The 21,760-nt window shown below is 41.4% G+C and overlaps 1 protein-coding gene across 1 annotated transcript in view; it reads left to right on the top strand.

Annotated features, from left to right (window-relative positions):
• Slc7a14 (solute carrier family 7 member 14) overlaps nt 1–21,760 on the top strand; it is a 52,779-nt gene that overhangs the window by 19,871 nt on the left and 11,148 nt on the right. The window contains exons 2-6 of the mRNA XM_026395004.2: nt 1,386–1,622; nt 4,145–4,362; nt 12,708–12,854; nt 15,037–15,245; nt 17,514–18,391. Of these exons, the coding sequence (XP_026250789.2) occupies nt 1,386–1,622; nt 4,145–4,362; nt 12,708–12,854; nt 15,037–15,245; nt 17,514–18,391 (1,689 nt within the window). The remainder of the gene's footprint in view (nt 1–1,385; nt 1,623–4,144; nt 4,363–12,707; nt 12,855–15,036; nt 15,246–17,513; nt 18,392–21,760) is intronic.

The following is a 21,760-nucleotide window of genomic DNA, read 5'->3' as shown; positions in this document are numbered from 1 at the left end:
ATTTTATAGCATATCTTCCCCTGAAGGTAGGGGTACATGGCATGTATATTTCTTATTCCTAGCACTTAACACTCTGCCAAGCACTCTAAAAGTGTTTGTTAAATTATCATCTGCATGTACTAACTTCCTTATTAATAACTATATTTTTATTTACCCCTTGATATAGTAAAGCATTTTCATAGGCTACTTAAAGCATCACTCTCAAATGAGGAGTATCTTCTATAACATGTAAACGTTGAACTAGAAGTATGTTATGGCAGGAAGCTGGGGTTGTAGTTCAGTGGTATAGAGCACTTTCCTAGTACGTGTGAAGCCCTAGGTTCAATTCTCAGTACCACATGTAAATAAATAAAATAAAGGTCCACTGACAACTAAAAAAATGTTTTAAAAAAAATAATGTTATTGCTTACTATAACCCTGGTGCCATTGGAGGGCTCACACTGAATTAGGCCCAAGTAACTCAGAATTTTTGTCACCTAAGGAATACAACAGAGACAACACACAAAGGAGAAATTTTCTAAATAAAGATCAGTTTTTAATAGTTCTGTAGAATTAGTTCTGTTTGACTTCCCAGACATGCCACTTAAAAGTCTTTTGGAAAAGAGATTGGAATTGGCTAGAATTAGTGTAAAATTGATTCATGTCCAATCATGTGTCCCATAATGATGTTTTGGTGAATTATAGAGCACACATATGACTGGGTGCCATAGATTACAGTAGAGCTTAATATTTCCTATCAATCAATTACATCATAGCTATCATAATGGTTCAATATCTGTAGTGCAACACATTTACTCACATGTTGGTGGGTATACTGGTATAAACAAACCTATTGCACTGCCAAGCTTATAAGTGTAGAGCACATATGATTATTAACTGAACATGATACTTCGTAATGAAAATAAATGACTATGTCATTGGCTTATGTTTTTAATATACCATACCGTTTGTCCGTGTTTTAGACTGTACTCCTTCTACTTATAAAAAAATGGTTACTGTAAAACAGTAGGCTGTGTTACATGAGCAATAGCCTCATACTGTATTTACTGCACCTTTCGATCATATCATTTTCTCTTGTAAACTGGCTATTTCATATATAGATATAGACAGATATATACTTATAAATGTCGTATAATCTCAGTAGGTAGTAGCTTATACCATCTAGGTTCATGAAAATAAGCTCTCTGATGTTCGCACAACAAAATCACCTAACACATTTCTCAGAAAGTATCCCACTCTTAGGTGACACATGACTGGTACATAAAACTTTGTGTGTTTGTTCTAAGATCCCAGAGATCCCCAATATCTTCCACCCAAGATTGTTAGCCACCAAAAAGTGAGTTCACTCCTGAAGTCCACCATCTGTGTGTGTTTGTCCTTTGCAGGTGTGTGCTATGCAGAGTTTGGAGTCCGAGTGCCCAAAACCACAGGATCTGCCTACACCTACAGCTATGTCACTGTTGGTGAATTTGTGGCATTTTTCATTGGCTGGAACCTGATCCTGGAGTACCTGATTGGCACTGCAGCTGGCGCCAGTGCTCTGAGCAGCATGTTTGACTCACTGGCAAACCATACCATCAGTCGCTGGATGGTGAACAGCGTGGGAACCCTCAATGGGCTGGGTGAGAATGCTGTCACCTCTTTCCCCGACATGCATATTTACTGAGCCAAATCAATGGATTCCTCTTTCAGACTGTAATTTGGCAAAATGTATCAAGAACCTCATCTGCTTCTTTTTGGTTTTGCAAATTCTTCATACTAAGAAAAATTTTCTAACTTTCATGAACACTTTATACAAAAAGATGTTCTTTACAGCCTTATTTTAAAAAGGTTGAGCATCTCTTGTCTGAAATGCTTGAGACCAGAAGTTTTTTGAATTATGGATTTTTTCAGACTTGGGATTATTTGCCAATACTTAATGAGATATCTTGGCAACAGGACCCAAATCTAAGCACAAAATCCATTTATGTTTCATAGATGCCTTATATACATAACCTGAAGATAACTTCATTAAATATTTTTAATATATTCATGCATGAAACAAAGTTTCATGGTGTGATTTTTCCACTTTGGCAAAATTATGTCAGGACTCAAAAAGTTTCAGATTCTTCAGCATTTAAGATTTTGGAATTTTGGATTAGGGAAGCTGAACCTATAATAATCAAAAAATTAGAAAGAGCCTAAATATTCTTTAATGGAGCAAGTAAGTAAGTAAATTGTACATATTATGCACATAACAATTAAAAAGATGATTAGGGAAGCCTGTGGTAATAATATGAAATATATTTTAACATAATGTCATATATAAAGGGATACAAACAGCACCATACATGCACCATGTCAATGACTATATAAAACAAAACAAACTCAGAAAAAAGAACTGGAAAAGCTTCATCAGAATATATTTTTCAGATTTTCATAAGTAAGCAAATTTAAAATAAAATATTTAAAATGGATTCCATTTTAGCAAAACTCAAGGAAGGGTAATAGAGCTGAATGACAGTGAAACACCTAGCATACCACAAGACCTCAGGCTCCATCTGTCACCTGCCACTCACTTTCCATCCTTTCAAAGTTGTGGAAATTAACCTGTAAGCGAGGAAGTCTTGCAGCCTTTCCTCCAAACTCCCAAGGAATGAGTTTGTGGCTATGACAAGTCATTTAAATTCAGTGTCTCTAGCTCAGAAAAACTGACAAAAATGCTGAGCACCGAGATACCATGACAAAATAAAAAGTACGCAGACTGTGCCTGTGCCATATACTGATCTCAGAAAATTTAGGAGTGACATGGCCCAAAATTCAGTCATCCATCTCCTAAATTTTACAGATGAGGTCCAGCACAAGACAACACGCCCAAGGCCACACCACCGGCTGCTGGCCAAAGCACAGCTGAAATTCAGGACCCAAATCTAAGCACAAAATTCATTTATGTTCCATAGATGCCTGCGGCAGCAGTGCCTTTTCTACTCTATAGAGGGCAGGAGTTCACTGACCAATGGGCAACACTAAGCAGGCAGGTCCTGTGTGCTGGTCATTTTCTCTCTACAATTACATCCCCACGAATCGAAAGAAAATTCCTCTTAAATTGTTTTCAGAGACATGCATTTTTTTTCAGTGTATTTTTTTAAATTTGTTATATATGACAGCAGAATGCATTATAATTCATGTTACACATATAGAGCACAATTGTTCATATTTTTGGTTGTACACAAAGTAGAGTCACACCATTCATGTCTTCATACATGTACTTAGGGTAATGATGTCCATCTCATTACACGTCTTTCCTACCCCCATGACCCCTCCCTCCCCTTTGCCCTATCTAAAGTTCATTTATTTCTCCCATCACCCCACCCCCACCCCCATTATGACTCAGCATCCTTAAATCAGAGAAAACATTCAGCATTTGGTTTTTTGGGACTGGATAACTTCACTTAGCATTATATTCTCCAACTCCATTCATTTACCTGCAAATGCCATGATTTTATTCTCTTTTAATGCTGAATAATATTCCATTGTGTGTATATGCCACATTTTCTTTATCCACTCATCTACTGAAAGGCATCTAGGTTGGTTGCACATTTTAGCTATTGTGAATTGTGCTCCTATAAACATTGATGTGGCTGTGTCCCTGTAGTATGCGGTTTTTAAGTCCTTTGGATATAGACCGAGGAGTAGGATAGCTGAGAGACAGACATTTTTAAATTCGTTAATAAAAGATTGTTGGAAGGTAGTGGAAATTTTACACACTAGAAAATTAACCACCATGAAGATAAAACCATTTTCAAAGAACATGTTAGACCTCTAGATATATCCCAAAGGTTCTAGGACTGTCCTGATTTCAAAAACTCTGAGCCATGTTTCCATAGATACTGCCGTAACTGTCACATCACACATCCCAATTTTGGGTCCAGGATATCAGGTCATCTTACCTGATAGACGCTTATATTTGCTTGTGGACCACAGCTTAGGCATGTGTACACACACACACACACACACACACACACACACAGAGTTCCTTCTCCTCCCTACAGACTGACCATCACTTGGAGGGACAGAGCTGAGTGCCGAAACTTGGGGTGGGTCAGGAGTTGGCCTGACCCTTTCTTCCCTCTGGACAATACTAAACCCTGTTTCTCTGCTCTAGGGAAAGGTGAAGAATCATACCCAGACCTTCTGGCTCTGGTGATTGCTGTCATTGTGACCATCATTGTCGCTCTGGGGGTGAAGAATTCCGTGGGCTTCAACAACGTGCTCAATGTGCTGAACCTGGCAGTGTGGGTGTTCATCATGATCGCAGGCCTCTTCTTCATCAATGGAAAGTACTGGGCGGAAGGCCAGTTCTTGCCCCATGGCTGGTCAGGGGTGAGTTCATTCCTAAAGCCCTGTAGATGCTGTCTGTCTTCCACCCTGAGATCCGTCTAAGACATATTTTCAAGAAAATGCTGCTCTGTTCCCTAATTCTCATGGCACCTCTTCATCCTTATAATCTGAATTTAATTGGAATGTTCTGAAGAAATGGCTTTTTTTAAAAAAAAGTATTTGTTTCACAAACATCTGTCATGATTCTATTCTATACAAATAATAATAATGACCCCCATGTGGCCACTTGCAATATGCCGAACATGGTGCAAAGTACTCTGCATTTGATATTTCATTTCATCATCCCAATAATCTCAAAAGGAAAGTATTTACAGTCAGGTCAAAGAATACACACTTGGAGAGCTGGGGTTGTGACTCAGTGGTAGAGTGCTTGCCTAGCATGTGTAAGGCACTGGGTTCGATTCTCAGTACCACTTATAAATAAATAAAGGTCCATCAACAAGTAAAAAAAATTTTTTAAAGATACACATTTTAAAAAGAAAACATGCTTGGAGAAGACAAAGGACTTGCTATTAAGCACACTGTGTAAGTGGCAGAATCAGGACCCAAAACCAGGACTGTGGACTCCAAAGCCTGTACAAGAACAGCTCAGTTCTCTAGAAGTCTGTTCCAGTCTACTAAGACAAACAGGCACCTAAATAAATAGAAAAGGCAGTAAAGGAAGCCAGGGAGAGTGGACACAAAAGGGAAGGATGAGGTTTGCCTTGGTATAAAACTGGGCAAAGGACAGTTTTTAATCCAGTCCCAACATTTGACCTGCTGAGAGTCTGAGGGCATTTGAGCTGGCTCAGGGGAGGGCTGGTTGTAAATTCCATTCCAGAGGCATGGTTCACAGCAGAGAAATCTACCTAATGTTGTCAGGGAGTTGGCAAGAGAGCAGGCTAGACCAAAGGACATTTTCAGGTCTCATCCCCATGATCTGGTGGTGTGGTTTATGTTAAACCCAAATGAGAAGGTCAGAGTGGCAAATTCCTTACAATGACAGGTGGTTCTAAGTTGTGTCTGGCTTCTTTCTCTAGTATAACTAAAAATGCTCATTTTGGGATTTATTGGTAAAATTCACAAGCTTTTTTTTTTTTTTTTTTTTTGATGGTAGAACATAAATCCTCTAGAGAATTTTCAGCTGGCAGGAATCTTAGAGATCCTCTGGTCCTATTCCCTCATCTGACAAAAGAATGAATAACCAGAGGCCAAGAGAGAAGAGTCTGCTTAGTTCTGGGGGCAAAAATGCAAGTCCAAGAGTCTACTGGCTTTGCTTGTGTAGCTTTTGCTTAAACTGGTTTCCCTCCAAGATGTCCAGGGATCCGAAATCACTCTTGGAGAACACTCAAAATAACTTCTGTTTATTCTGAACTGTGCCATGCTGTTCAATGCAGAGAAACAAGCAAGAGGTAATTTAAGTCAAAATTTCTATCTTTGTGCTTATCTATAAGAATTCCGAAGAACCACCAAGTTCATCACTCCCTTCTGAAATGAAAAAACAATGAAACTGGTTAAAACCAGAAGAAGAGACAAAGAAATACTGTTGACCCTATTCTGCATTTCCACATCTTTATTTTCTTATGATACAAATTGTTCCCTTCCTATCACATAAAAGAAACAACAAAATATAAAAGTGAAAAGAGAGAATGTTTTCCTGGAATTCAATTGCGTTTTTTTCTTATAGTTCATGAAAATATTCTCACCATTTTCTTAACAATATAAGAAATTATCGGGTCATGGATTTCGTACAAGACTTTGGCATCAGTTAACCTTCGTGCTCCTGGTATTCTTCTCTTCATATCAGCAGAAAAACAAATTGCACCAAATGCTTTCAAACAAGAACAAAACCTTAGCTGTTTTTATGCGTACATTCTTGCAGTTACAAATAGTTATGGTGGTGAGGGGAAAGAGCTGGCACTTTACTCACTACCCTGTTGAATGATGGCATCACACTTTTGAATATTATCTCTCTTATAATAATACTTCAAAGTGGGTGATGTTAGCCCCAACTTAAAAGCAGAGAATGTAGGGTGCAGAGAAACTCACCCCTGACCAGCTGTGGGGCAGCCTACGTGGAGTAACCTACCTGATCTCACTTAGCCAGTCAGTTCCAGGACTAAAGTTCTCGCCCAGTTCTGTGTGACTCCCAAGCTCTTTTCTACTTTATCAAGTACCTTGCTGTAAGCCTTCTTAAAAACAAAATAAAATAATAAGGTAATTCATGTGGCATGTTATATTTCTTTTTAAATTTTCACAAAGTCTTGGAATCTTGGAGCTGGGAGGAACATTAAAAGATAATCGGGCTCTTTTCTTGCCAGAGTCCTCCTAATGGCTCACCTGCATGGCGCACACTGTAGCTCAGGCCCCAGGCAAAGTAGAAAGAGTTCATATCCTCTGTGAAAAAGCTCTTTCCACACTCAAAAGAAGATTAAACAAGACTTGTAGGCTTTTCTTTCCCCTGGTGCTTTGTTCTGGGGTCTTGATCTTCTTTTGAGGTCCCTTCTTCCCTTCTCAGGGGCTCCACAGCCCTCCTCCATTAAGGACCACCTTGTCAAGGAAGGAGTAATCAAGTCAGCCTTAGGGGTCCCTCGTCCTGAGGTTCCCACCAGCTTCTGTACCAAGGGAAGATCAGAATTTAGGCATAAAAAAGAAAAGAAGTCAGACTTTCCTACCGTTTTCCATTTTCTGTGTGATAAACTCTTTCATATATACTTTTCATTTAATCTTCATAAGAGCCCTATAAAATAAGTATGACCATCTCCACTCTTAGACCAAAATAACGGGTTTTAAAAATTGAAGATCACAGATCTGGACTCTAATAGAGGAAAATCCAATCCCCATCCTGGATGAGCCAACGCCCATATTTACTCCACTGCCCCACCCCAGGTTTGGACCTGTGGGACCCATTGTCTTTTTTTTGCACCTTGGTTACCACCTCCTCCAACACACACCTACTATCTTCAGTCGACTTGTCATTATCACCAAAAAAGTTTAACTGGGATTTTGGATTTTCAGCGCCAATCCATTATCCCTGAGGGGAACTCAAGTGAACGTCCTAGTGACTGTGACTAAAGTCTCATCTGAGGCCGAGGCCCAGCCCAGTGTGAAGACATTGCTGACTCATCCTCTCTGCTCTCTGCTTGGCCTTGGATTGCTACAGAGTACATTTCCTCCCTAGTATGTGGGCCTGGCCCTATTCTTTCTCAACTTTGGTTTCAGGTCACTTTTCCAGTCCAGCAAGGCCCCTGTGAATTTAAATCCTATTTTTGAAGGTCTCCTCTCATGAGCATATTACCCACTGAGGTAGTAAACACATTTCCGATTCTTACCTAACAAATATCAACAAAAGTGTATTTCCTACTTAGCAGCTGCAGGAACTCTTCATTCCTTTGGGAAACCCTGACCCCTACTGCTGACTGGGAGACAAATGCAGAGTTCCAATCTACTTGGGGTAGGATGGACTGGGGATCACCATTTTTCGGGCCATCATTTGTAAGGATGCATTTGTAAGGATGACATTAAACATAATTCTCCAGAACATCAAAAGGGTTAAGGAACAGCCAGTCCTCACAAGCCTGCTAGTTCCCCTGCTCCAATTGCTTCCTTCCAAAGAAAATAGCTTAAGGAATGGTTTACTCACTTGCAGGTCTGGGTCAAATGCTTCTTGGGTCTTGAAGAGCTGAAGAACAACAAACATTTTCCCCTATATCAAGTAACTCCAGCCCTGAGCTGAACCCCGGCTTCCATCTGCAATTTCTCATCCCCTGAAAATTGTTGGATATGTGTTCCCTTTATGTTATTTGTTCTTGATGCTATCTTACAGTTTTTATTTCACCACGTAAGATACTCTACCAGCACAAATAGCTCCCAGGAAAATGGTCTGCAGCAAGCATGTGTGGGGAATTCTGACAACCTCCCAAACAAAGAGAAAGTTGTTTCTCATGTTCCCCACATCTGAATCCATTTGTGGGAACCTATTAGCACATTCCAGTGTCACGGTGGATGGGCTGCTAATAGAGCTGGGGCTGAAAAATGCTATTAAAGTGGGAATTTGTCTTGTACCTTGGGAGTGAATTATGTAAAGGTGCCTAATTGTCTCCCAGGCATCTGGCAGACTGGCCATGACAGAATATAAGAGGCCACCGAATCCTAATGCCTCTCAAATATCATCAAGGCACGGGAGCCTGCTTTCAAGGACCCCACACACTGAGTAGCAGGCCACTGTGACATTGTTTTTTTACAACTAGGTAAGCCACAGCCTTCCAGCAACTGAGGCACATGCTGCTTCCCTACAAAGCTCTCAGAGGCATGGACCCATTCTGGATTACCTGGCTTACTTTGGAAAACAACTTCAGTTTTGCCATCAAATTTAAAAGTCAATACAATTTCTAAATTATGTAAAATGCTAAAGGAAAGAATTAGGATAAAGCACCAATAACCCCAGAAACACATACACATGCGCGCTCGCGCGTGCGCGTGCGTGCACACACACACACACACCACTTTACTCACCAATTTTATTCCCAGATGCTCACTCCCAGGGAACCTCACATATTCTTTCATGCATGTAAAGGTATCCTAATCATAAACGGACAGATAGGAGAGCTGGAGAGAGTGAAGTAGAAAACAGTTTTAGTGATTATTTGGGTAGAGATGCACCTACACAGTTTCATTTCATGACTCTTTTATATTTACCATTTGCAGGGAAGAAAAACTCATTTGAATTAGCTCAAGTACAAAGGCAACCTTTTGCCAATTTTTTCTTCCCTTTGATAATCTGTTTATTTAATCTGTGTCTCGATTAGCCAGGTGTGCTTGACCTTGGCAGCTGTGCTGGTCTTTGCCCCTTTGCTTCCACTGCCCAGGTCCATTCTCCACCCCTCATGCTCTGTCCTGTGCTCCAGAAGACTCCTGCTCATTGCTTCCTGTTGGGTTTAGCCAGTGGAAGATGTTATCAGGTGAGCAGAAGATGAGAAGAGGAAAAGGCCAGGGGATTTCTTCCTCACTCCCTCCCAGCCCTGAAACCACACTGGCAGTCCCTGTTCTACCTCTCCAGCTCCCCGTGGCATCCAGGAACATCCTTCTACCCTGCCTCTGGGCTTAGGGATTATACCATCTTACTATTGCTTCAACATCCCAAGTTGGTCCTTAACCCTGCCCTACTGGTTCATATCCACCTATAGTTCCTTCTTTAATGTCATTTCATTTGAATCATCTGAGTTAAATTCTGTTGACTGCCTAATGCAGGAAAACCTCCAGATGTCCTAACTTTGTTCAGTTTTTCTTCAACTCTAATTGCTTTTCATATTCCATATATGCAAATTCAGTCTCATATACATCCTCTTTATAAACATTCTCTCTCTTCCCAGCTTGATAATACTTAATTTTCTGGTATCTAATCGTTATCAATAATTGCCATCCATTCTTTCATTCATCTGGAAAATAAAAGCATTTATGTTTTCCAAATAATGTAAATACCTAATAATATTTTCCAGTTTGTTATTACAGTCAAGTTTGCATTTAGGTTCTTGCAGACTCCAAATAGTCCAGACTTCAAATCTCCCAAGGTCACGTTCAGAGTACTTTTGGCTCATGACTTTATCACTATTACCAAACACAGTGCCTGACACATGGCAGCGCTCTCTCTCTCTCTCTCTCTCTCTCTCTCTCTCTCTCTCTCTCTCTCTCCCTCCCTACCTACCTCTCTCCCTCTCTCTCTCTGTATATATGGAGAGAGAGAGAGAGTTCTAAATGAAAGAGAGTAGAATAAGAAGAGGAGGAGAAAGAAAAAGATAGGAGGAGAAGGAATTTGTTCTCTTGGGTTTTATCTGCTCTAGAAAAATTTACAATAGTAATTATAGTAATGGTGGTAAAAGTAAATATTCAATGAAATTAAACTATGTGTTATTATTATCTCCCTTTTAGTGATAAAGAAACTTAAGGAATAAGAGGTTAGGAATCTGTTCTATATCATCAAGCTAATATGTGGCAGAACCAGCCTAGGTCTGACAGTCTACAAGGTCTACTGTTCGAATAAACACAAATCCACAAATTCATTGCTCTGGAGTCCCCTCTGGAGCCTACAGGGCACCTCCACCTCAGCTGTGATACTTCCGGTACTTCAGAAATTTGTAGGTATCCATGCTTTCTACAGAGCCTCCCGCTCTTCAGGTTACACATCCCTGGGTCCCCCATTATGCCTCATGTATTGTGGTTCATAGACCTCTTGCCTTTTTCTAAGGATATTATTCAAATTCACCTGCTACTGTGCCAGGTACCATGTGATTTACAAGAGTGGGATGTGCCCATGGCTGACTGTCTGCCTGTCTTCCTCTGTGGAAGGGAAGAAAGATGCTAAAGGAAAGGAAAGCAAGACCTGTTTTCTGGAAGCTGTCTTAAAGTGAGGCTTGGCTTGCTCAGGATAACCTCGTGAGCCTGCAATCCCATCATCTGTTCATCCTTGAACACCAGTGATGTGTTCTAGACAAGTGAAAGCCAGCACCATTTCAAGACTGTGAATCTCCCTGGATAGGGAGGTGAAATCTGTTTTATCTCCTTGTCTGTCAGCCAAATCCACTTTCCATACCCTGACATGAAGGGTTTTTCAGGAGGCAAAGTAGTTCTCTTGCTTCCCAGAAAGTAGCACCCGCAAGATGGAACCACTTATGTTTGGGAAGTTGTTTTTGCCTGACTTATTAGAATAGACAGGAGTTCTTAAATTTTTGTGCCATAGACCCCTTTGCAGTTTGATGAGGCGTATGGACACCTTATGAAAATTAGGATTTTCAATGAAGAACCCAATTATGCAGTAATTCGAGGTAAATCAATCATATTGATATAGAGTAATAAATATTTTTAATTGTGATATAATAACAATGTGCTTCTTAATTAGTGCTTTAAATACTAATATCTATTATTATATCAGATTGTTATTGGTGACAGAAATCACAGGTACTCTGAGTCACCTGCATTCATGGTGGAAAGAAATGCTAATATCCAGTTGGAAATTATTGAAAATAAAAATATAACTCTTTCCCAGCAGAGCCCCTAAATGTCCCTGGCCTGAGGGTAAGAACCCCTAGCTAGGCTAGGGATGGAAACATTAGAATCTCAGTTGGGAGGGACTGTAGAAGATACTAGCTCATTTTACAGATGAGCAAAGGTTGCTTTTGAAGGTTTAAGAAGCTCTTCAATTTTTTGATATACCTTGTAGGTTCTAGTATCCAGTATCTTGGTTTTTCCATATGAAGAAGTTAGTGTGTAAGGTAAGAGCAAAAATTTTAGACAAGCACCTGCTCGGCTTTGAATGACATCATTTATAAGTTGAATGTAGAGAAAAAGCAGGGGAAATATTCCAGTCTACAAGGGACCTCACTTCCTGGACCCCTCTAGAGGTTGCAGCTTGTCCCCTCATAGTCACACAAGTCCAAAAAAAAAATCTCTCATCTTCCCCTACAAGATCCTCCAAGTATCCAGAGGAAGATTTTTTACTTCCAGCTAATAATGAAAATACTGAGATGGGGAAACCTCATTTAAATTTCAATAGATTCTTTAGAAGGAAGTCACACACTCCTCAGTGGAAAATTTTCACTGACGTCTTAACATAGACCCCACCACCCTTGGAGGCTCACAGGCTCTGGCAGACAGACATGCAGCAGATGTGGCTGAATGCCCACTCCCCAGCTTCACTCTGACCTCCTGCCTCCTGCCCAGCTAGGTCAATTAAACCTCCATAAGGAATAGAAAATCAAACTTCTGTCTCTACTATTTTCCCTTTGAAGGCAACAGAACATCTAAAGGTCTGAAAATCTTTTATATCATTTCAGATCTGGAAGTTACTCACAGAGATCATCTATCAGGAACACTAACGTGACATGGGGCAGGAAAATTCTTCTTTGTGCAGAAGTACCTGAGTCCCCTCCACTAAATGTCAGAAGCTCCCTCCCTCACCAAACATCCTTAAGCCACATAGCCCATGGCTGTGGTTGAGAACTGTTGGAGGAAAATAAAAGCTAATGAGTTCCCTAAGACATAGATACCCAATATACTGATTTACTGATATACTCCTACTTGCTTCCAAAAAAGGATTCAAATGTGTTAAATGATCCAATTTTTATTTGGCCATAAAAAATTCTTATCTCCATTTAACACCTGAGGAAATTGCTCAGTCACACAGAGAGAAAGCAGAGGAGACCAGAACTTGGGTGTTCAGTGCCAGCTCTACCATGTTACTCCCTCCTCTACTCAGTGACTTCTGCAGGACATTGGGCCACTGTGGGCACCACATTGAAGGCCCTGGTGCTGCCCTAAACTCCTGAGCCTGACAGATGCCATGATCCCTACAGGTGCTGCAAGGAGCGGCCACATGTTTCTACGCTTTCATTGGCTTTGACATCATTGCCACCACCGGAGAGGAAGCCAAGAATCCCAACACGTCCATCCCTTACGCTATCACTGCCTCCCTGGTCATCTGCTTGACAGCCTACGTGTCTGTGAGTACCAAATGTTGAATGGACCCTTCTCCTGGACTTTTTATATTTAACCTGAAAATGTGGCTCTAGGACTGTGTCCCCTCCTCTGTCAGGGAGTAGGCCTTGCCTTCTGCCTTCTGGGCATTTGGATGCCAAGATGTCAAGAAGAAACTCAGGACTCCCCTCAGGAGAGGAGCAGCCCCAGGCCCTTTCGGCCTTCACCTCTGGAGTCCCCCACCCTCATCCCCCGCTACACCCAGGCTCGCAGTTCCTGCCGCTGTCCCAGGGCATGGTGTGCAGGGAGTGGGCTGCCGTCCAAGGAGCTCAGGTCATAGGCTGGCAGTAACGGGTGGTGTGTGAGCAGAGCCACTGTGGCCTCTGTGCACAGCCCTCAATGCTCCTCTGTCTACTGGGAGCTTCCCGGCAGCAAAGAGGCGAGGCTCCCGCCATGGGGAGAGAGAATCCATTGTCCTCTGGAGACTCTCTTCCCCTTCATCCTAGGGTGGGGGAGATGCAATTTCTTTCGTCTATTGCCCCATCTTTTCACACTAGCTCAAATCCATCCTTGGGGTTTCCCTGCCTAAGGTGGCTCTCAGAGTAAAGCCCTCAGCCTCCTTTCTCAGGACCCCTGAGATGGTCCTCGTACACCTTTGATGTTTCATCTTCCAGCTCCCACTTCCAATTTTTATCACAGAAATGTCCAATATCCCCTCAGCGCCTGGCAACAGAGAGAGCCTGATGGCTGCTGAGCCGTCAAGTGTGGGGTCACACAAATGCTCCAACGTCCTGAGGGTCCTACTGACTTGGGTCATGATTAGGAAAGAGCTAGCAGCTGGGGGTGCAGCATGCCAGCACTGCCATTCCTCATTCAAAAAAAAAAAAAATCATCTTTAGCAACCAACTAAGGAAGTCTGACCTATTCATGGTTAAGGCAATCTGCAAAACAGGATTGTCCTAGAAGCCAAACAAAAACAGAAGAGCATCCTTAGATTTGGTTGAGAGCAATTTAGTTGCCCAGACAAATGTTTTATGCATGGGTCAATTTATCACCTCCCTCTATACACACAGGTGCAAGTAGCTTCATCCTATCTGCACTTTAATTATTCCTGAGGGCAGAATATTGAGGGAGGCGTGGCAGGGTAGTAGGGGCAGCAGAGACACCCTGCTCTACATTTGCTTTCTGCCCCTTCCTCATGCATCCCCTTCTCCAGAACGGTCCTTGGCATCACACACACAACAAAGCCAATACTCACAGTTCCTTTCTTAGAAGAGCAACGTTATAGACTACAGAACGAGTCTCTGCCTCTACCAAATTTTTGCTCATCCTGATCTAACATGGCCAGGAGACTCCATGTGCCTTGCTGTAATCCAACCCTACCCCATCCCCAAAGGGAATGTAGCAAGTGGTGGTATCCCTGGGAAGCATTCTATTTTAGACTATGTGGGCTTTAGCTTTGCCTCGGGAGCTGCTTGCTCTTGTACTGGTCAGCAGACCCACTATGGTAAAACCCAAATTGCTAGACTATGATGATACATCTTGCTATCTTCCCTGGTATCTCATATTTTCACTAGAGGATCTTGGCTCCTGGGGACCTGGCAAAGAAACCGTCTACCTATGACTACCCTCTCCCTTTCAGGCTTTGAACTCCCTTAGTTCAGGATTGGTCTTCACAGGCCTGAGGGAACTCATATCTGATCTCTGACCAGTGGCTCCATTTTGTTGAGCCAATTCTGAAAGACCAATGTCCTGGCAGATCTATGCCATGTGAAGGAAGATAGGTCCTGGAGCCCCCAGCCAATTATTCCCTGGTTAAGCAAAGCCATAGTGGTCTTACCAGGGTAGGACTGGATTCCATCTTGATGCCATAATGTCTTCCTTGGCCTTCATGACCCCCAGAACTGAGCTAGAGAGAGGAAATGGAAATATGAGTTTTCATTGTGGTCCCATTTGTTAATTGGTTATGGGCCTCCTAGGAGCTTACCTTTGGAGTTTTGATCTTGGGTGTTTGGAGTAAAAGGAATACAGATAAGGAATACAGAGGCTGAATAACTGATCTAAAATAAAGCCACATGCCAATCAGTGGTAGATCCAAACTGCTGTGCAAGGCTCTGCCTTCAGGTCCAGAGGACCTCTTCTCCTGCAGGCCATCTACCATGCTGTCAGTTCCTCCACCTCCAGCCGTATCTTCTCTTCTTTTCACAGGTGAGCATGATCTTAACTCTGATGGTGCCATATTACGCCATTGACACAGAATCCCCACTCATGGAGATGTTTGTGGCTCACGGTTTCTATGCTGCAAAATTTGTAGTAGCTATTGGGTCGGTTGCAGGACTGACAGTCAGCTTGCTGGGCTCCCTCTTCCCAATGCCAAGGGTCATTTATGCCATGGCTGGTGATGGTCTCCTTTTCAGGTAAGGGCTATGCTCTGTGAAATGTCCTCTGCTGTCCTGTGTCTTTCAAGGAAGACTGTCACCCACTGTCAACTGGACAGAATTTTGATAAGTGCTTTTCACATACACTGTGGACCTTGTTATATATCCTGAGAGAGAGTTTGAGTCTAAAGAGCTCAGGCCCTAAAACAGTCCCTCAGAGTGACTCAGGGTCCCTCAGTCTGGTACTAACTGGTACTAATGGACCTGTTCCCTCACCTGCCCTTCTCTCTTTGACATTGTATCCCCCTTGTGAAGATGGTGAGTGTCAAATCACTATACAAAGGACTAGAGGAAAGGGTGTGGGTGGGGCTCCAAAGGGAAGAACCTGCCCAGGGGACATTTTAGACCTGCCCTCATATTGAGACCAGCTGCCTGTCCCTATCTTCACAACTCCACTGAAGTTAAAAAAAAAAATCAACAATCAGAAAGAAGATAAAACCCTCACAACAGAATCTAGTAACTGTAGCAACAATAGCTACTATTGTTGGACTTTCCCAGGTGCTTTGTGTATAGTATCCCATTTAGTTCTCACAACAACGCTGTTTTGCAGGTGGGCATACTAGGAATTAGAGAGGTTAAAAAACAAATCTCACCTCAAATCTCTGATTCACTGAGTGGCAGGCTAGGATTTGAACCCAGAACTTTCTAACTCCCAAAGCCAAACTCTTAACTACTAACATATAGATAGTTCTAGTCCCCTACATTGGCAATGAATTGGCCTATCTGCCCAGGGTATAAAGGGATGTGGCCCTGTCACTTGGTCCCCAGGCCCACCATGGGAAGCCAAGGAATTCTCAGGAGTGCAGACAGAGCTGCCCCAGGGACTTTATCTCTACCACCAACTGTCATCTGCTCCATGTATGGGTTGGTAAGCAGATCAAGAAGGGCTTACCAAAGACCAAATGTTGTCTAACATGCTGAAGTTAATATGGGGGGAGACGGAATAATAGAAGTTCATTGGATTAGACAAAGGGGAATGAAGGGAATGGGAGGATGAGGATGGGAAAGACAGTAGACTGAATCAGACATAATTTTTCTATGTTCCTGTATGAATACAACCAGTGTAATTCCACACCATGTACAATCATAAGAATGGGAAGTCATACTCCATGTATTTATAATATGTCAAAATACATTCTACTATCATGTATAACTAAAAAGAACAAATTAAGGGGCTGGGACTGGGGCTCAGCAGTAGCACACTTGCCTGGCATGTGAGAGGCACTGGGTTTGATTCTCAGCACCACATATAAATAAATAAAATAAAGGTCTATCAATGACTTAAAATTTTTTTAAAAAAAGAACAAATTAAAAAATAATGATAATAAAGAAAGAAAAGAAAAAGAAGAAGGGCTTTCATTGATGGAGGAGTGAACATGTCACACATCCAAAATGTTTTTATGCTGTCAAAGAAAACAAAGAGGGAAGATGCAAGGACTTTGGGCAAATTTATAGTTCTGTGTGAATCATGAAAATAAGGGAGAAATGACAGAGAATGAAGGAGGCAGGACCAGGAGGAGAGAGAGGAAGAGGGAGCCTCCTTCATCCTATAGGAACTGCAACAGAAGTGCCTGTCATTGATGGTCCTGTTGGTCTTCTCTTCTTTAGGGAGTAACTAGCTAAACTTGAACCTGTATCTCTGAGCACAGGTTCTTGATTATTGTGCTATTTGTCCAGCTACACTTCTGTACTTTTATTGCAAGACAGTGTTTCTCAAGCTCTAGAACCCTTTAGATGTCTTTTAAAGAGCAATTTGCTGTGCACCACCCTGAGAGATTCTGAGGTAGCAGATCTTGGTTAAAACCTGACAATATCTACTTCTAACAAGCTAAAGGTGATGCTGATGCTGCAAACCCACAGGTTTGGGGGATTCCCAAGCAGTTGCATGACTTCCTCTAACCATCCCTTTTTCCCAGCAAAGCCTTGGGCTCTAATTTAGATCTCCCCAGACCTCCTAGATTCCATCAGCCTTCTTTGTCTCATAGTGAATAGAAAATTTAATGAAGACATTTGCCTTAAAATCAAGGAACTAAAGTGAATTCTCTCTAAATGACACTCCAGGACCCAACCCATAACGTAGAAATAGCAATTAGAATTAAGGCAGTGTGCACAAGTAAATTGGAAGGGCAGGAGGAGGAGCTAACCACACAAACCTACAAACACTCTGGTCCCCTACATTGGCCATGTTAGAATCAGTCACCACCTGTGTGGCATGCCATTAACTCTCCGCTTGCTCCTCTGCTGCAGGTTCCTGGCTCACGTAAGCTCCTACACAGAGACTCCAGTGGTGGCCTGCATTGTGTCAGGGTTCCTGGCAGCTCTGCTCTCGCTGCTGGTGAGCCTGAGAGACCTGATAGAGATGATGTCCATCGGCACACTCCTTGCCTACACCTTGGTCTCCGTCTGTGTCTTGCTCCTTCGATACCAACCTGAGAGTGACATTGATGGTTTTGTCAAGTTTTTGTCTGAGGAGCACACCAAGAAGAAGGAGGGCATTCTGGCTGAATGTGAGAAGGAAACTTGTTCTCCTGTGAGTGAAGGGGAAGAGTTTTCCAGCCCGGCCACCAATACATGTGGGGCCAAAAACCTTCCATCTTTGGGAGACAATGAGATGCTCATTGGGAAATCAGACAAGTCCACCTACAATGTCAACCACCCCAACTATGGCACCGTGGACATGACCACAGGCATAGAAGCTGATGAATCTGAAAACATTTATCTCATCAAGTTGAAGAAGCTGATTGGGCCCCGTTACTACACCTTGAGAATCCGACTGGGCCTTCCAGGCAAGATGGACCGGCCCACAGCAGCAACAGGGCACACGGTGACCATCTGCGTGCTCCTGCTCTTCATCCTCATGTTCATCTTCTGCTCCTTCATCATCTTTGGTTCTGACTACATCTCAGAGCAGAGCTGGTGGGCCATCCTTCTGGTTGTTCTGATGGTGCTGCTGATCAGCGCCCTGGTGTTTGTGATCCTGCAGCAGCCAGAGAACCCCAAGAAGCTGCCCTACATGGCACCTTGCCTCCCCTTTGTGCCTGCCTTTGCCATGCTGGTGAACATCTATCTCATGCTAAAGCTCTCCACCATCACATGGATCCGGTTTGCGGTCTGGTGCTTTGTGGGTAAGCAACTTCCCCTGGAGCCTTTTTTTAAGGTCTTGAACAGGCTTATCCCAAAATTACCTCCTAACTGGACTAGACACCTCCATTCTTAGAGAAATCTGGCTGGTTCTATGGACCCTTGCTTGCTTGCTTGCTTTCCCCCCGCCCCCTCTTTTATCTCTCTTGCTTCCACATATGACCCTTGGCTTTCTGAATGTGGCTTATTTCACTTAACATCATGCTTTCAAGTACCATCATTTTCCTGAAAATGACATAATTTCATTCTTCTTTATGACTGAATACAAGTCCACTGGGTATGTAGACCACATTTTCTTTTTCCATTCATCTGTTGATGGAGACACCTAGACTGGTTCCATAATTTGGCTTATGTGAATTATGCTACTATAATCATGAGTATGCATGTGTTAATTCTTTAGGATATATTCTGAGGAGAGGTATAGCTGGGTCAAATGGTGATTCCATTCCTAATCTTTTGAGGAAGCTTCATACCGATTTCCACAGCAGTTATACTAATTTACAACACCACTAACAACGTTGCCCTGATATCCTTTCCAGCAACTGTTATTTTTTGTATTCTCGCTGGCTGCCATTGTAACTGGAGTAAAATGAAATCTCAGTGTAGTTTTAATCTGCATCTCCCTAATTGCTAAAGATGTTGGAAATTTTTTCATATATTTGTTGACCATTTGTATTTCTTCTTTTGAGAAGTGTCTGTTTAGTTTATTTGTCCACTTATTAATTGGATTATTGGGGGGTTAGAGGCTTTTTGAGTTTTTTATATATATTCTGGATATTAATCCCCTGTCAGAGAGTAGCTAGCAAAGATTTTCTCCCATTCTGTAGGCTTCTCTTCACACTCTTTATTGTTTCCTTTGCTATGCAAAAGCTTTGTAATTTGATTCCATCCCACTTATTGATTCTTGGTTTAATTTCTTTTTTAATATTTTTAGTTGTAAATGGACACAATTTCTTTCTTTCTTTCTTTCTTTCTTTCTTTCTTTCTTTCTTTCTTTCTTTCTTTCTTTCTTTCTTAACATGGTGCTGAGAATCAAACCCAGTACCTCATATGTGAAGGCAAGCACTCCACCCTGAGCCACAACCCCAGCCCTTGGTGTTTGTTTGTTTGTTTTAATTTTGTTGTTGTTGTTGTTGTTTGTAGATGGATACTTTTATTCTATTTATTTATTTGTTTTTATGTGGTGCAGAGGATCAAACCCAGTGCCTCGAACATGCTAATAAAGTGCTCTACCACTGAGCTACAACCCCAGCCCCCCAGCCCTTGGTTTTATTTCTTGAGTATTAGGGGTCTTATCAAGGAAGTCAATGCCTGCGCTAATATTTTGGTGGGTTTTCCCTGTGGTTTCTTCTAGAAGTTGCAGTATTTCTAGTCTAATTCCTAGTTCTTTGATCCACTCTGAGTTCAGGGTGAAAGATATGGACTAATCTCTCCCTCTACATATGCATAATCAGTTTTCCCACCATCATTTATTTAAAAGACTGTCTTTTCTCCAACATATGGTTTTGGCACCTTAGTCTCTGTGTCTTCTATTCTGTATCACTGGCCTATGTGTCTGTTTTTATGCCAGTACCGTGCAATTTTTGTTACTACAGCTCTGTAGTATAATTTGAAGTCAGGTATTGTGGATGCCTTCAGCATTTATTTTTGTTTTTAATTAGTTTGGCCATTCTGGGTTTCTTATTCTTCCAAATGAATTTTAGAACTGTTTTTATCTGTGAAAAACTGAACCCTTGCTCTCTGCATTAGAATCAAGAAAGCCAATTGTCCCCTTCCTTCCTGCTTGGTTCTGGAAGAATAATGCTGATCAACCCTGATGGAATTAGTGAATAGTGAATGACTGAAGTTCTTGTGCAAGGATAATTAGTATCAGAAAAAAAATTGCTTAAAATAAATACACTTTTTAAAAGAGGGGAGGGGGATTGGGGTTGAGGCTCAGAGGTAGAGCACTCGCCTAGCACATACGAAGCCCTGGGTTGATCCTCAGCACTACATTAAAATAAATAAATTAAATAGAGGTATTGTGTCCACCTACAACTAAAAAATAAATATTTAAAAAAAAATAAAAGAGGGGAGGGACAAAAATAGCATAGAAACGAGAAAGAGGAAGAGTTTGCTTGGAATTCTGCTGTAAAAAATAAAAATGGTGAAGGGTCTGGGGTTGTGGCTCAGTGGTAGAGCTCTTGCCTAGCTGGGTTCCATCCCCAGCAGCACATAGAAAAACTAAATAAACAAAATAAAGGTATTGTGTCCATCTATAAATAAAAATGTTTTTTAAAAAATTTTAAAGAAAATTAAAATGGTGAAACAAAAAATTATGAAAAAAATTTGTTTCTCATTTGGCAAAATTAAATGAGAAAAACAATCATACTCTGGTTTTTAAAATGAACAAAAGTATGGATTAAATGTGGATTTGAGGGCATTATTTTTCTGACAATATTGCTATCATGGTACCATTTAACAGCCTTCACTTCATTCTGACTTTAGTAGAATATTCAAGATCTTTTCATTTCTTCCCCCAAGATATTTTCTTCATCCTTGGATATTCCAACCATTCCCTTGGAGAGTGTCCACCACACCATCATCCTCGTTGATTGTCTCTATTTTGTTGTTAATAACTAATATGACTCTCTTAGATCAACTGTTCATAGCTTTACATATGAATTCAACTTGTTCTCTAAATTCACTTTCATTGACATCAAGGTCTTACCTCTTCTGAAATTTCAAATTTTACTTCTGATCAATTTGTATTATATTTGCATTATAAATTTTTCATATCTAACAATTGCTAATGTTTATGAGAAAGTCAGAGATTGAATTCATGGTAACTTGAGAGGGATAACTAAAAGAAGCCTAATTTTTTTTGCTTCTTATTTATTTTTTTATTAGTTGTTCAAAACATTACAAAGCTCTTGACATTTTATATTTCATACATTTGATTCAAACAGATTATCAAGCCTAATTTTAAAGTTCCTTATTTAACTCTTTTTTTATGTCCCTTGAATAGCTTCTTTGATAACAAATACTTAGCTAAGGAGGATCCTTCAGAGCTTATAGAAAAGCAATAGATTAAATATCTCCCTGCAAAGAGCAAGACAATCCTGAATCAACCATCCTGGCCAAGGGAACAGAACTCCTTCCTATTCATTAGCAACTTGTCCACTGCTTTAGGCCAGGGTACTGGTGTTCAGCATGTGTCCTGTATGCCTGGAACAGTGCCTATGCTGTGTGCTTAAGAAATATGTCTTCATTATTATACAGTACTTTGCAAATGGGGGGGAAAAGGAACTTCAAGTTAGAACAGTCAAAAAGGACTTTGAAGAGGTAGAATTTGAACAGGGACTATGATGTAA

The sequence above is a fragment of the Urocitellus parryii genome, chromosome 2 (genome assembly GCF_045843805.1).
Source record: "Urocitellus parryii isolate mUroPar1 chromosome 2, mUroPar1.hap1, whole genome shotgun sequence".
Taxonomy (NCBI): Eukaryota; Metazoa; Chordata; class Mammalia; order Rodentia; family Sciuridae; genus Urocitellus; species Urocitellus parryii.
Note: the sequence above shows the minus strand (reverse complement) of the source record. Positions and strands in the feature narration are given on the sequence as shown.